At 36.9% G+C, this 14,826-nt stretch overlaps 1 protein-coding gene across 10 annotated transcripts in view; it reads left to right on the forward strand.

Moving 5' to 3' along the window:
- The window catches only part of LOC117411683 (tight junction protein ZO-2-like), a 46,301-nt gene that overhangs the window by 21,974 nt on the left and 9,501 nt on the right, over positions 1 to 14,826 (forward strand). For 8 of the 10 annotated variants that reach the window (XM_034019355.3, XM_034019357.3, XM_059035232.1 and 5 more), the window contains 11 exons: positions 3,165 to 3,218; positions 4,748 to 4,872; positions 5,803 to 5,905; positions 6,068 to 6,704; positions 7,146 to 7,249; positions 7,674 to 7,827; positions 9,948 to 10,059; positions 10,620 to 10,762; positions 11,684 to 11,747; positions 12,468 to 12,618; positions 13,122 to 13,230. In XM_034019355.3, coding sequence (XP_033875246.2) covers positions 3,174 to 3,218; positions 4,748 to 4,872; positions 5,803 to 5,905; positions 6,068 to 6,704; positions 7,146 to 7,249; positions 7,674 to 7,827; positions 9,948 to 10,059; positions 10,620 to 10,762; positions 11,684 to 11,747; positions 12,468 to 12,618; positions 13,122 to 13,230 — 1,747 coding nt within the window. In that variant the 5' untranslated portion in view covers positions 3,165 to 3,173. Of the gene's footprint in view, positions 1 to 60; positions 195 to 3,164; positions 3,219 to 4,747; positions 4,873 to 5,802; positions 5,906 to 6,067; positions 6,705 to 7,145; positions 7,250 to 7,673; positions 7,828 to 9,947; positions 10,060 to 10,619; positions 10,763 to 11,683; positions 11,748 to 12,467; positions 12,619 to 13,121; positions 13,231 to 14,826 lie in introns of those variants that run through there. The other 2 variants (XM_059035188.1, XM_034915685.2) reach the window with 2 other exon arrangements.

A 14,826-nucleotide genomic window follows, 5' to 3' on the forward strand; every position in this document is an offset into this window, starting at 1 on the left:
GACAGCAGGATTTGTTATGTAGGCCAGCATTGTATTAGGATTACGTAAGGGCAGATGAATTCTGGAAATGGATGAATCGCTGGGTTGTGGACGAGTCCTGCAACCAGACGATTGTTGTGACTATGAAGACCGTGCAAGCACTGCAGAGGAAATGGGCGCACACTGTGAAAACCCTCCGCATCTTCAGAGGTTATGTGAGTTATTTTTAGTCAAGGGCTTTAATCTGTTTTCAGCTCTGGCTATTTAGATTGGAAAGAAGTACTCTAGTTCAGAAAAATGTGCTTTTGATTATTTTCATGTACATTTTTGAGCAGGTTTTCCAACATTGGTAAGGTGTGGACAACACCAAGCTGTAGAAAAACACACCAGAACTGAGGAGCATTTAAAAAAAAAAAAAAAAAAATGAACTTTTATTCTGGAATATATATATTATATATTATAATCACACACATGATACCATTTTTATCTTTAGTACAAGTTTGTTGTTTCTTGGCACTGCTTGGAAAGTAAATGCGCAAAAGGATGTTGTGGCTTACTTTTGCAGAATGATAAAATACGTGAATATATTATTGTATTGTAATATTGGGTTTATACATTTCTATTCTACAGTTTCAAATTAATTGACTATTTTATTAAGAAAGCTATTTTTAACACAGCACTGAAGAAAGATGCCCTGTAAAAAAAAATAAAAAAATAAAAAGACATTTTATTAGAATAAAAATATAATCCTCTCATTTTTTAAAAGTTTACATTCTAGTATTTGAAACTTGTGTTCTTTTTTCTGTGTTCCTCTGTTTCAACAAGCTTGGTGGGTTGACCTGTAGCATTGTTGTTGTTGTGTTCACTCATTTATGGAAATCAGTTGAACTCCAAGAATATAGTTAGCACACATTGTACAATACCTACCATTATTTATGAAATACTTTTTGACTGAACTTATTAGCATTAAATAAATGGGCATTGTAGTTGGAGTAGTTGTTATTTTCTCTATTGCAGAATGAAGAACAATATGCTTTTCAATGTGTACTGTTATTGCACTGCGCTGGTATTTAGTGTGTGTGTGTGTGTGTGTGTGTGTGCGCACCCCCACATGGGACATACTGTTTCTGAACCACTGCTGATAGTTTTCTTTTTTTTTTTTTTATATCCAGTCAGTTGACAGGACCTTGGTGTTCTTCCAAAAATGTAATACCTGTAATCCCATTTGAAAGATTCATGCATTTTACATCTGCTGTCTTAAAGGGTAGTTTTTACATATCAGTTGTTTTCTTTAGTATGGTAGTGTTAAGTTCCAGTACCTCTTCATAAAGGAGAGCTTTGACTGTGAATGCTGAAGGACTTTGCACAAAGGGTTTCCTGATCACACTTAATAGAAATGCAGACATTTAAATTTCTGTGTTCTCCATGTTGTGGAGTCATGATAAGCTTTTCAAATGTCAACATTTTATTCACCTCTGTTTGAAGAGTTGGTTCTTAAGTTTAGTAGAGGCTCTTTTCATCCCTCTGGGGTATCTGCCTTTTGCAGGACTAGGCAGCTTTGGCTCCAGCTCTATTTTAACTATTTAACCTATGTTGATCAGAACAGCTAGTCCAATTGTGATAAAACTGACTAAGAATATTCTTTAGTGCAGGTTATTGGTAGTACAAGAATATGGGGGGGAAACTGTGTGACTGGCAGTCACATTTACATGTTTACATATATCTAGAGAAGAGCTTGTCCAGTTGTGATGATGATGCTGTTTTTACAAGAAACGCGCTCATTCAGTCATGGAGAAACCTGGTTACATTGGGTAGCTATAGTAAGCTAGTTCATAGTCTTCAGTTACTTAACTCTGTGTGTGTGTATGTATATGTATATGTGTGTATATATATATATATATATATATATATATATATATATATATATATATATATATATATATATATATATATATATATATATATATATATAGTGTGTGTGTATAGTAAAAAAAATAGTGACAACGAATGTAGAAATTACCAAACCGAAATGGATGATGAAATTGAAAAGAAGCAACCCGATATAGTCAACTTAGAGCAACTTGTAGAAAGTGAATTGGAAGAACCGCAAGAGGGGCCAGTGTGTGTAAAAAAAAAAATAATAATAATTGGATAGTGGGTATGATGTTATGTGAAAAAATGGAAATGGCTTTTTACAGCAAGGAATTGGGTGGTATGATATGCAATCTGTGCCAGAAACACAAGAAAGATTGCAAAGGATCAGGGGGTAAATGGAGCAGTGCAGCCTGGGTACGAATTAGAGTAAATTATTATTCAATTTCATATTATTATTCAAATTCTTTGTCTTGTTATATATTTAAGGTAAGGCAATTTTATTTTTCCATTTAAAAGTGCTTCTGGCTATAATGCTGTGCCACCCAGCTATACAGAATTCCTGTATGCATGTCTATACCAATTTGTAAAGGGGTGCATGTAAATCAATCACACTTTTATCATGTGCAACAGAAACCACTTGAGACACTGACATCATAATTGCAGTGTAGTATAAACTCCTCCAGCACAATTTAGTAGAGAAGTAGAATGACTAACATTAGTCATGTGACTTTTGTTTATCGCTCACAGAGACCAAACATTTTGTGAGGGGGGAGGTGCATTTTTGTTTAGCTGCCCAGCAAACTTAAAGTGCCCAACCCTTATTTACTTTAAGTACCGATACCTTGTTCCTTAATTGGGGGGGTGGGGGTGGGGGCACTTGACACCGTTGTGCTACATGATTCATCACTGTAATTCATAATGTCTAATTTTATTGGCAGCTGTACCCTATTCAAAAGGATATGTAGTATTTCTCAGTTGAACAAACCTGAGAAACCAAATGTACAAAGCTCCATACAATTAAGGGTTATTCAGATGTGCATATGAAGTATTATAAATGTCCAAATCCTGTGTTTAAATCATGTCCAACACCCCTTCTAGAGTAATTAAAAATGTCTGGGTCAGGTCATGATTTATAATGCTTAATATGCACATCTCTGAAAGTACTTTTTTATTGTTTGGAGCAGTGTATATAAAATGGATATACAAGCGTGGTAAATGAAGCTGGTAATATATGATATCAAGATTTAATACTTTTTTTTAAATGTTCTTTATTTTGCTTTATATTAATATGCTTTTTCTATTATTCACAGACCTCAGGAATGGAGGAGACAATATGGGAGCAGTACAGTGTGACACTGCAGCGGGTAAGAACATTCATTTAGCAGTGACTGGCCAGTGTTATAAAACTGTACTGCACATTGCTTTGCCAATGAAGGACCCTTGACCTCTCCTTCCTTTCAAAGGAAAAAACAAGACCCACTGCAAGGATGTACTCCAGTAATTGTAGTGTATTGTTAAAGCATCTGGATTTTAGTGTCAGTAGTTCAGGAATAAAAAATAATAATAATCTGTGTGATGTACTTTCTTATGGTGCAGATGAATGAGAAAAAAAATCTGTTCATGTTTTTTCCCCACATGTAATAGCCGTAATCCTATTTGAGACACATCCAGAAGTCTTGCTGCCTGGCAGAAGCAGGCTGAGATAGCTACAGGCACCCCCTGGTACTGGTACCTGCCACTCCAGTTTAAGCTCAGGCAGGCAGGCAGGGTTCTGGTGTCTCTCCTCAGGGGATGCTCATTGAGAGCCAGCAGTTGAGGTCACTATCTATCTGACTACATCAAGGCTGCAGTCCCACAATTTGAAACCTCTGTGGAAGTTAACACATGCAGAATAAACTGTACGGTACACAGGAGGCCAGCTAGTATGACTAAAGTTGTCTTCATGTTAACAGTACATATACATTCTTGTATATTGTAGCGTGTCACGCTAGGTTTACATTTATTGCACCCTGAATACATGCATATATACTGTAACAAACCTGAGATATTTTCACATGTGATCTGGCACAAGAGCTGGATTTAGCTCACAGCATTTTTGTTGCACATTTCTAACCACAATTGTACAACGTGTGATCTGTTTATGGTAGATTGCTTCTCCACATTCACAGCAGGAGCAGTGATCCTACTATTGAACTGTATGGAGATAACTAAATTGTATATTTCACAGGAAATTCCTCTTTGAGGAGATGGTTTTATAATTGCACTAATTGCCAATGTGTTATTAACCAAATGGTTTTAAAGTGGTTATTTCAGAAATGTTTGAGATTTTAGTGACTGCATATTTATGTAAAACATCTGAAGATAAGTTTGGTCTAAAAAAAAAAAAAAAAAAAAGTAGTGCATTCTTCACTGGGAGCCTTGTTTCCATCACGTGTTTGTGCCTGTGTACCTGAAGCAGACAAACATTTAGAAATATTAAAATAAACTTTGTAAAATTCAACAACCTGTTTTTCACAGTCTTAATTTTTGGTTTACATTCTTATATCCCTAGGTGATAATGTGAACCAAAAATGTCTTCTAGTCAGTGTTAGTCTTTGTTTGTTTATTTTAATATTTTTAAATGTACCACTGACTCTGTCTGCAGTTATGAATTGCATCATCCACCTAGCACTGAAGTTGGCACCAACAGAAAGTGTTTGCCGTTTGACAGTGTATCTTTAACCTGGCTATAAATCATTTAAATCCAGTTTAAAACAATGAAATACAGAACTGTCAGATTGGGGTGGAATGCTGATAGATACTTTCTGACATTAGCAGACTTGGAAACAGTATGGGGGTTGGGAATCTAGCTCAGTTTTTATTTATTTTATTATTATGATTTTCTTAATACAAGGATTCCAAAATGGGCTTTGGAATTGCAGTTTCTGGAGGAAGAGACAACCCCAATATGGAAAATGGCGAAACTTCCATTATAGTTTCGGATGTTCTCCAGGGAGGTCCAGCAGATGGATTACTTTAGTAAGTGTAGCCTGGTGAATCACTCTCAAATAATACTGTCTATTAGCACAAATGTTACTACTAGGATGAAAGATGTAACTGCAAAAAAAAATGTAAAAAAATTACTAGGGCTGTGTTCGAAGGTTCGTTCGCTAGCCAGGGATTCGAAGATTGATTTAAACCTTTGAAGGTTCGTCAGACACCATTGACGCACTTTTTTTTTTTTTAACAAACGTTTTAACTTTGACATTATAGGAATACTATAAATCACACATTAAATGTCACTCAAATGCAAAATTTATCCTTTTGATTTGTATAATGCATATTACATAAACAGAAGTTGTTGTATTAAAATCCAACCAAATCATAGCAATGTAGCAACTCTATATGGTGCCACTGCCATGTATGGAGCAGGGTACAGTATCCAAAGCACTGGGGCTGTACGGCTGTAGGTAAATATGTACTGAATATCTAGTGTACAAGACAGTGTAAGAGAAGTGATATGGTAGAATATGTTTGAAACATACAAAATATAAGATAACACTTTTAATTTCGAAAACTGAGCACCGCCCGTCTCTCCCCCCTCCAGCTCGTGTTATACAGAAGCAAACCTTTCATTTCTTAATTATCTGTCTCGACAGCAAAGCGTCGTATAACACAAGCTGTATTGAAAGAAATGTCTTGAAACCCCTTTGCTGTTTGGGATTTTTTTTGTTAAATGCCCAGACGACCAAAAAAAAAAAGTTGAATGCAAACTGTGCAAGTGACTCTTATCATGGAGGTATAACCAATCTCTTGGGTCACTTGACGAGCGTATGTTCATATTATTATTAGTAGTATTAGTAATGTGTTCCGAACCTTCGAAGGTCAAAATGTACACTTCTTTGCAACCCTAACAATTACAAATATTGTCAATATGCAATCTGTAATTTTTGTTTTATCTTCACACAGCGAAAATGATAGGGTTGTGTTGGTCAACGCAATTCCTATGGAAAATGTGCCTCATTCATTTGCTGTCCAGCAGTTAAGAAAATGTGGGAAAGTAGCTAAGATTGTAAGTAATGCTTGTTTGACTTTATTCTTTGTTTTATACTTGCTAATTGTTCTGAACAAAAAAAAGCGACAACGAGCTTGCTTGAAATGAGATGGTGTACCGGTTTGGTAAAAAGGTCAATAAGCAATAAGTCATTCTCTTTATTTTGTTGTGCTTGTGTAGACGGTGAAGAGGCCCAGGAAGGTTCCTGTGCAGCCCCTGAAGCGCGGCCCCTCTCCGGGTTTGGAGGACCGGATGTTTGACCCTGATGAGGAGGAGTATGACCGCAGGAGTGTACACAGTGGACGGAGCGGGCGCACTGACCCTGGCTGGCAGGGAGGCAGAGAACACAGCCTGGAGCGTGAACTTGGTGGATACAGAGAGCCGGAGTACCGTGGGCGTGACTACGACCTGGAGCGTGATCGTGGTGGATACAGGGACCCAGAGCCTCGGGGGCGCGATTATGACAGGGGCCGTGACATTGACAGAGACCGTGGCAATGCCAGGGCGCACAGCCGGGGAAGGAGCATCGACAGGCTGAGCCCCGAGCGGGAGCACAAGAGAGAGCACAGCAGAGGCAGAAGCATTGACCGCGACCTGAGCCCGGCACGCAGCTACAGCAGGGACCCCAGCTATGAGAAGGAGTACAATCGCAAGCCTCAGCCCATCAACAGACAGGAGAAAGAGCTGATAAGAAGCAAGAGCCGGGACAGGCTGCAGGACCGGAGTCCCTCCCCACCCGTCTCTCGAGACAACCGATATGGCGACCAACTTGAAAAACCTGTCAGCGTGCTTTTGGTGAAGAACAAGCCAAACGAAGGTAAGAAGTTTACATTTTAGTGGGGTGGGGGGTAGTAATTCAGTTTGATAAATGCACACGTCCTGCAGATTTTAAAATATGACATTTGAATAGTGTGTATAGAAAAGAAAAAAAAAGTTTTATGTGTGGGTCTTGCTTTAAAAAAATAAATAAATAAAACGTCACATTTTTATAACAACTTTATGACTAAGTTGGTGGTTTTTACATCTTTTTCCCAGACAAATATAATCCACATTATTGTATCCTAAGACACTTTGGGAGTCATTAGGAATTAGTTTAAAATCACGTTCTCTCAATGAGATTTTACTGAGGAATAGTGTGTTATGATCATTCGTGTATTGGAGATGTATTAAACACACATGGAAATACAGTACCAATATCTGCATTCACTAGAATGTGTACAGTTCTTCAAGGGTTAAGTTTTTTTTTTTCCTATTGTAGAATATGGTCTCAGACTGGGCAGTCAGATATTCATCAAAGAGATGACCAGTACAGGTCTAGCAGCAAAAGACGGACATCTTCAAGAAGGAGATATCATTCTCAAGGTAAAAATACTGTGTAATCATTCCATTTGTATTCCAGCATCAGAAACCAACAACTTGCTTGTCTGGCCATTAGATTTAAGAAAACCGTTTTTTATTACTGGATGTTTTGAATGGATAAAATCAGCTTCTACACACCTTCACTGCATCATAAGCCACTTTGGAAAGAGCAATCCAATATTAAACAAAAAAGTTACTAGATAGTAGTTAACTAGTTGCTGAATATATGAACATTGCTATGCAGAATTTCACTGTCCACACACAGCCCCCCCCCCCCCTTCTTTAATTTCAGATTTATCACATATTTAATCACATCATCTAGTTGTGGTGGAATCCAGTTAACATGTAAAGCAGTGCAAGTAATAGATTATATCTATTGAACTGTGCAGCTTCTCCTATTTATATGTGCTTTGTTTCCTCACTGCAGATTAACGGGACAGTAACAGAGAACTTGTCCCTGACAGATGCAAGTAAACTGATTGAGAAATCCAGAGGGAAACTGCAGCTGGTGGTGCAGAGAGACAACAGGCAGACTCTTATCAAGATTCCACCAATGGACGACAGTGACTCTGAACCAGACGGTGAGTAGCAACAGGAACTCTCTGTGTGTGTGTGTGTGTGTGTGTGTGTGTGTGTTATTGACGTCGAACTAATGTATGGCTTATATATGTCAGCAATTACCCTTCCTATGGTATCACACCCGTGTTGGTTTTGTCTGTACTGGTTATTTCCAGATAGCGTTATGTAAAAAGAAATCATGGAAAAATCAAGGAAAAAAACAAGTGGAAATGAAATCATTGGTGGTATATCTGATCTTGATACCATAGGAAGGTTAAAAAACAGCTTTTGTAAAAGTAAGTCATATATTTTTATTGCATAAACAGACTGAGAAACCAAGAAAATAAAAACCTTAAATCGGATGTTAAAATCCTGGCTGTAGTTTTAAACGATAAATGAATAATCGCATATTTGGAGAACAGTATTCTTCAGTCCCAACAAAATAAAAACGTTTAAGTATTAAATAATATTTTTTTCTCTAGAAAAAAAATTGCATTGCAATTTTCTTTAAAATAAATAAATAAATAAATAAATAAATAAAAAATACATCCTATTTTTGTGTTTTTTTTTTTCACAGATAATATGAAATTCTTTTAACTGAAGGATCCCAAGACACAACATAAGTTTGGTTGCAATAACTAAAATGTGCAAGCCAGAACAGTCAAGCTGCTGTGTTTTACACTTTACAATTTTTCCCTTTCATACAAAAAAAAATATATATATTAATAAAATTGTTTTAATCAGTAGATATTTGTTGTTGTTTTGATTTTGTTTTTTAGAGAACAATATTATGCAATCGGCATTAAAAAATACATTTGAAATACTAGTAAAGGGTGTGGTTGTGAAAGACTCTGAACGCATCCTCATGATGTACAAGGTGGTGCTTTTTTATTGTTAGAAAAATATACAGCCGATCAAAACACTGAAAACTAACATGGTACAATAAACAGATTTATGTTCAGAGCTCCTGGTTATTTTCATATGACATTATTTTGCACATTAAATATTGAAAACCTTAAATAAGTAAAGAGTAGTACATGTTGAACATGGCGGTAGTAACGAGGGAGCACGGTTACAGGAAGTACAGCATATATTGTGTTTTCTGACCAGCAAAGGGAATTATGTGTTGACCTGAAAGACATTCCACATTGACTGCTTTCAATAATGCTGCTACACTAAGTTTGAGTAGAAAAAATACAACCAAAATAAAATGGTTTTATATACTGTTGACTGCTGCTAAATGAAATTAGAAACCAGTTTAATTCACTTTTTTAACTTGGCAGGGGGTGAGGGTTTTAAATCCATTATATCATGCAGTTATCAGAGTAGATCAATATTTATTTGATTCAATAAATATTTCTGCACATTTGCTTTTATTGTCTGAACCACTTAACAAAACACTCTATCCTTGCAGCCTGTAGTTTTATTTCTTTGTTTTTAATTGACACTGTCACAACTATGTAAATACATCTATTTTTATTTTATAGGGTTTAAAGGGCGCCTTCCAAACTCTTTTACTGCAGTAATTTGAAGTGAAAGCAGCTGCAAACAAAGTTCAGTGGCTGAACTGTCTCATAAAGCAAATTGCAAATGTGTATATTTTATGCTGATTTAATTAATTGATTAAGGAGAATAATTATACTTGTTACACCAGCAATTCATATATACATACATACATTAATTAAAGTTTGCAAATCTGTTTGTTTATGGTATTCTTTTGCTATATCTCACATAAGCAGTGGACAAAATGTTATCCATTTTTTAGAAATGATGAACGACTGGGGGTAGAGAAATTATTACAATCCATTACAACCCATTGTTAACTAAATATCATGGTATCCATGAATAGGTAATCGGTAATTTTAAAAAATAGGCAAACATATTTAATTAGCAGGACATTCCACAAATGCAGTGGCCCTCAAGTACTCCTCACTGCTAACGTAGAGTAATAAGGTGGGGTATTTGTGCTACATTTTCTCAGATGGGTTTCTGAAATGGTAACGGACATCACTTTGAATTTCTAATGTGGTGAAAGTACTGTCATTCTTGTTTTGCTTCAAACGCTTATTTAAATACGGGTGTGGTTACCTCTATTCTAATGTTTTCAAATACTTTCTTTTTTCTGTATCTTTTTTTTTCACAGATATCTCTGAAATTGAGTCATACCACTCTTATTCTCCTCAAGAAGAAAGAAGATCACACCATTCTGACCTCTCTTCACATTCCTCCAATGAAAGACTCAAAGAAAAGCCCAGGTAGTTAAAAGTACCATCAAAGAATGTTCTTGAACATTGTACATTTGTCCCTGCACTATACTGTAGCGTGCCCGGGGGAAGGCAGCAGCAGGGCTGGTAGGTGACATGATCACACACGAAGACATATGCCCGATATACGCTCCTTGCAAAGGAACCGGCTCTTTTGTACAGCTGTATCGGCGCTATGCTTTAGTGTGAGAGGTCCCGGGTTCGTGCCTGTCTGTGGATTGCCTCGCCCTGTGTGATGCGCCTGCCTGCGGGAACCGAGATCTCTACAATACAGCCAATGGTTTTTTTTTGTTTGTTTGTTTTAAATACTAAAAGAAACCGAATACCTTCAATGACAGAGTCTTTTTTTCAGTGTTTATTTATATATGTATGTCACTAGGTGATTTGGACTCCACCCCCAAATGATAAAAGTGTGAAGGATCTCTTCATGTTACCATTAGGAGTACCTAATTTAACATATGTTGTTTTTTGCATGTTTATTTCAGTATTTCCCAATTCAGCCAATGACATTTGAAGAAATTAAGATCTTAGTGTTTTCAATGTCCTTTTAGGGATGATCCACCCAGCAGACTGGCTAGAATGGGAGCAATGCCCACGCCTTTCAGGTCGACTGGTGATCTTACAGCTGCTGTGGATGATTTAAGCAGAGAGGAGAAACCTAGAGAAGAGAAGCCTAGAGCACAGGAACCCCCAGGTTAGACCGATTTTAAATCTTGCTTTCCATTAATACATCTGGATGGGCTTCCTCACAGCCAGTGCAGGGACGCTTTCCCCAAGGCTCCACTTCTGATGTCTTAAATCATTGGCTGCTTTTATTTCAACAATTTACTATTTCCTATGGACTTTGTTAAAGCTAGATAATCTATTTGAATGCCCCTTTGTAATTAATGCTTATTAGAAAATAGATCAGAGATTTTCTTTAACTTGATTAGTCAATACAAGCGCTTTAATCTCTGGTAAAGGACCTTGAATGTTATCCTTCAAACTATTTTTTAATTACTGTTCCAAATCAATCTGCACAAAAATACCTAATACAGTGTGTTTTTACCTTTTTTCCTGCTTGGTGAAAGAAAATCTCTGTTCTTGAACACACCCTCTGAATGTTGTCTGTCAATGTAGATTAACTAGTTCTGTATAAAATCACAAAAAAAACAAAACATTTTAAATGTTTTAGTTAACGCATACATTTTCTGATAGCAGTACAACCCTTTTTAAGAGGGCTTTACCCTCTGGTAAGGCCCTTCTTGTTATGTTAAATGCCCAAGCCTTCAGCGCGAGACATTTACCTGCATGAGGCGGTCTTGCCAGATGGTAAATATTTATTTTTTAATTTAAGTTTAGTTTCCTTTTATGAGGCCACCCTTAAAATAAAATAAATCTGAACTATACCAAGCACTCCGTGTTGTTATACATACTTACTCTGATTTTAGAAATATACAGGCAATCATCTGCATAACACTAACTGGAAATATAAAGAATATAAAGAAATTACTATTTTGGAAAGTGATACTAACTAATCCTAACATTTTGAAAGTCAGTTTGATAGAAGATAAAGTTCTAAAGCAATGGCATCAGTAATTGTCTATTTCTAATTAAAAATGTAATTGTTTTTCAGCTGTGGTAAATGTTGCTCCGAAAATATATCTCCGTCCTAGCCTTGAAGATGAAGAGATATATGGGTACGTTTCTTAGCCATTCGGGCTGGGGTTTTTTTTTTAAACATGATTTGAGAGGTAGGCATCAACACCTCTTTTGTCAACGTCCTAGAGCACACATACTATAATCTGTAATATGTACTGTAAGTATTGGCAGTTTAGGGTTCATATCCATAATTAAGTAGGTCATCTAATTGTCATATTTTACATGACTGGCAAAAACTAGTTCATGAAGTTATTGCACCGAGGCATTGTAAGGTTTTAGACGTTATTTGGAATTGTCACAACCATGCTTGAAGGCAGAAATTGGCTTCAAAGAAAAGTTTTCATTCCCTCTGACCGCTGACTCGCACTTCACTGGAGAAAAAAATTAAGACACACTAGTGACTACCTCCCCATAAACGAGATACGTTTCAATTGTGTCGAAGCAACAAAACAAAATGGAGAAAATAATCGGATGTGTCACTTCAAAGCTAATTTCATGAAATGCGAGACAGTAACACTGCTCCTAGTCAAAGGGAAACTTATCGATCCGTATTGCAGAGAAACAAAAGTTACATGCAGATTGTGTTAAATTCACTTTCGATGTATCGCAGCACTAGCCAGCGCTAGCGTTCAAGCAGGCTTCAGAATTGTAATGAATTCGTTTTAGAGTTGTTAAACTTAAAGGGAGCTTTTTATGCAAAGAAGTGATCATTTTAAATTATAGTGTTAATGCCTCTATTGTATTGTATCACCATTTAGTTCTAACACAGTGATGGTGCAGTTCAGAAAAGGTGACAGTGTGGGTTTGCGCCTGGCCGGTGGGAACGATGTGGGAATCTTCATCGCTGGAGTTCAAGAAGGCAGTCCTGCTGAAGAGGAGGGGCTAAAGACAGGAGATCAGATTCTAAAGGTAAAGGGAGAAGAATTCCTCTCCAGAGCAATGCAGGGTTCATTTCAGCCTCTCATCATGATAATCACAGTAAAAAAACAGTTGAAATACTTTAAAGGATGGCATTCGCACATAATGTAGACAGCTTTTCAGTTAACTTTAATACACTTGTGATTAAGACTTGAAAAACTATAAAGTAAACTTATTATACATGCCATGGCACTTCCCCAATGCCAAAAAAACAGCTCAAGTTCCTAGACTTTACAATACAAAAGTCCAGGAGAATAAGTGAGTACATTTTCATCATAAATGCCTTTTTTTGATGGTGTTCCTCAGGCTTGAGTTAAGCAGCGACCATCCAAATACTTGGTCCCCGGTGAAACCAGTTAATTATCTGTTGGTAAAAATCATTTGAACCAGTTGTCCAAGCAGCGCTTGAACAGCAGATGTTGTGTATAAACTTAAATAATTGAATCTTTCCTCAGGTGTAATTCACACTTTTTTATTTTTTATAAATCCACAAGGTAAATAATGTTGACTTCAGATGTATGATTCGAGAAGAAGCTGTGCTCTTTCTACTAGAGATACCTAAAGGTGAAGATGTGACCATATTGGCTCAAAACAAATCAGATGGTACGTAATTTGCCACATTACATCATGTCATCCTGTTCTTGATTTCACAACACCATTGGTTCCTGTACTATTAATGCATAATCATATCTGTAAATGATTGTAAGTTGAACTGTGGTAATACATTTGTTTCACGTGTTCAGTAAAAATCCTACTTTCCTGTATTTGAAATTATAAATCTATAATTACATCATCCTTTGCTATTTTTGGCCCAAGCACACAAGAGCCTCCCTACTGAGCACTTCATACCCTACGTTAATGGCTTTTTTCTCAGAGCAAATTCAGTTTGGAAAGCTGAGCACTAATATCTTAAAGCAAGACTGTTCTGAGCTGGATGTGCAGTTTTGTGCTCTCAAATGGAACAGATTCAGTGAAAAGAACTCTCAATTTAGGGCATCAGCAACTTAATCTAATTAATTTAAAGCCTTTGGTTAGTCGCATTCTGTATAATTAGCAGAAGTTTGTCAATTATGTAATTTTGTATTGAATTTGGAAGCTTCCCATCTTCCAGCCAATATGTGAATTATAAGGTGCCATAGACTTCTCTTGACCTGTGCTGTCAGTGCCACCCTGTAACCATCCAGCAGACAGAGCCTTCGGGGCATAATATATCCCACCCGTCCCACGTTAAGCGAATCAGAAACCATCAAATTGAATCATCTTTGCATCTCCGCTTAATGAAAAACTGTGTGATTTGCATCACAACAGAAAATGAGGAAGCCAGATGCTTAAATGCAGTGGTAGTCATGACAGTAAAATACTGTACTTATATGTCATTTTAATTCAAAGGCCATCACAACACCGCACGGCAGTTAAACTGGGCACCCTCACGAGACGATCGCTTCTCAAGTATACTGTACTAAAATAGGATTCTGCAGCCTTGAGTAAACATAATCGTGATCATATAACAAGCTGCTTACCCACGAGGACTTGTTTTGTCCTCCGTGACTGAGCACCATTGACATCTGTATACTGTATTTAAACTGCTGATGGCACGCTTTTGCTAATTGTAATGTGACAATGTGGTCGAGGACAGTGTAAAGTCAGGCTGGAGTCTTGATTTTACAGTTTTATTTTTCTTGCACTGCAGTGGCGAAACAACCGCTAATAAAGCAAACAAAATAAACCTAGCCCTCAGCTGGAACATGAAGTAAACAATACAGTACTTCATGTGGAACAAACACTAGATCACGTTTCCGTTTCGGTTTCTTTCTTTCTTCTCTATACCCCCATCACAAAGCTGCCAGCTAAGCCCTTTTTATCAAGGTGCCATTAACTTTAATAAGCAGACAGTTAACCAATTGACCATTATCATTAATTAGTTAAGGAAAAGCAGCAGTGAATTTGTCGTGGGTGTGCCTACATGTGGGAACTTGTGACATCTAGTGGTCAACCCATTAACTACAGGGAACAAGCTCTTATCTTATACTAACATACTGATTCTGCAGCACTGTTATCATATCGGTTCTGCTTTTAAGAATCAAATCACCCAGGACGGATGTGATTCTTATAAACGGAGTCCACTGTACCAAAAGTATGCATTGAGTAAGTAGTTGAAAATATATTCTGTACCCATTATATAAAAAGTAAACCAAACAG

This window comes from Acipenser ruthenus, chromosome 1, assembly GCF_902713425.1.
Source record: "Acipenser ruthenus chromosome 1, fAciRut3.2 maternal haplotype, whole genome shotgun sequence".
Taxonomy (NCBI): domain Eukaryota; kingdom Metazoa; phylum Chordata; class Actinopteri; order Acipenseriformes; family Acipenseridae; genus Acipenser; species Acipenser ruthenus.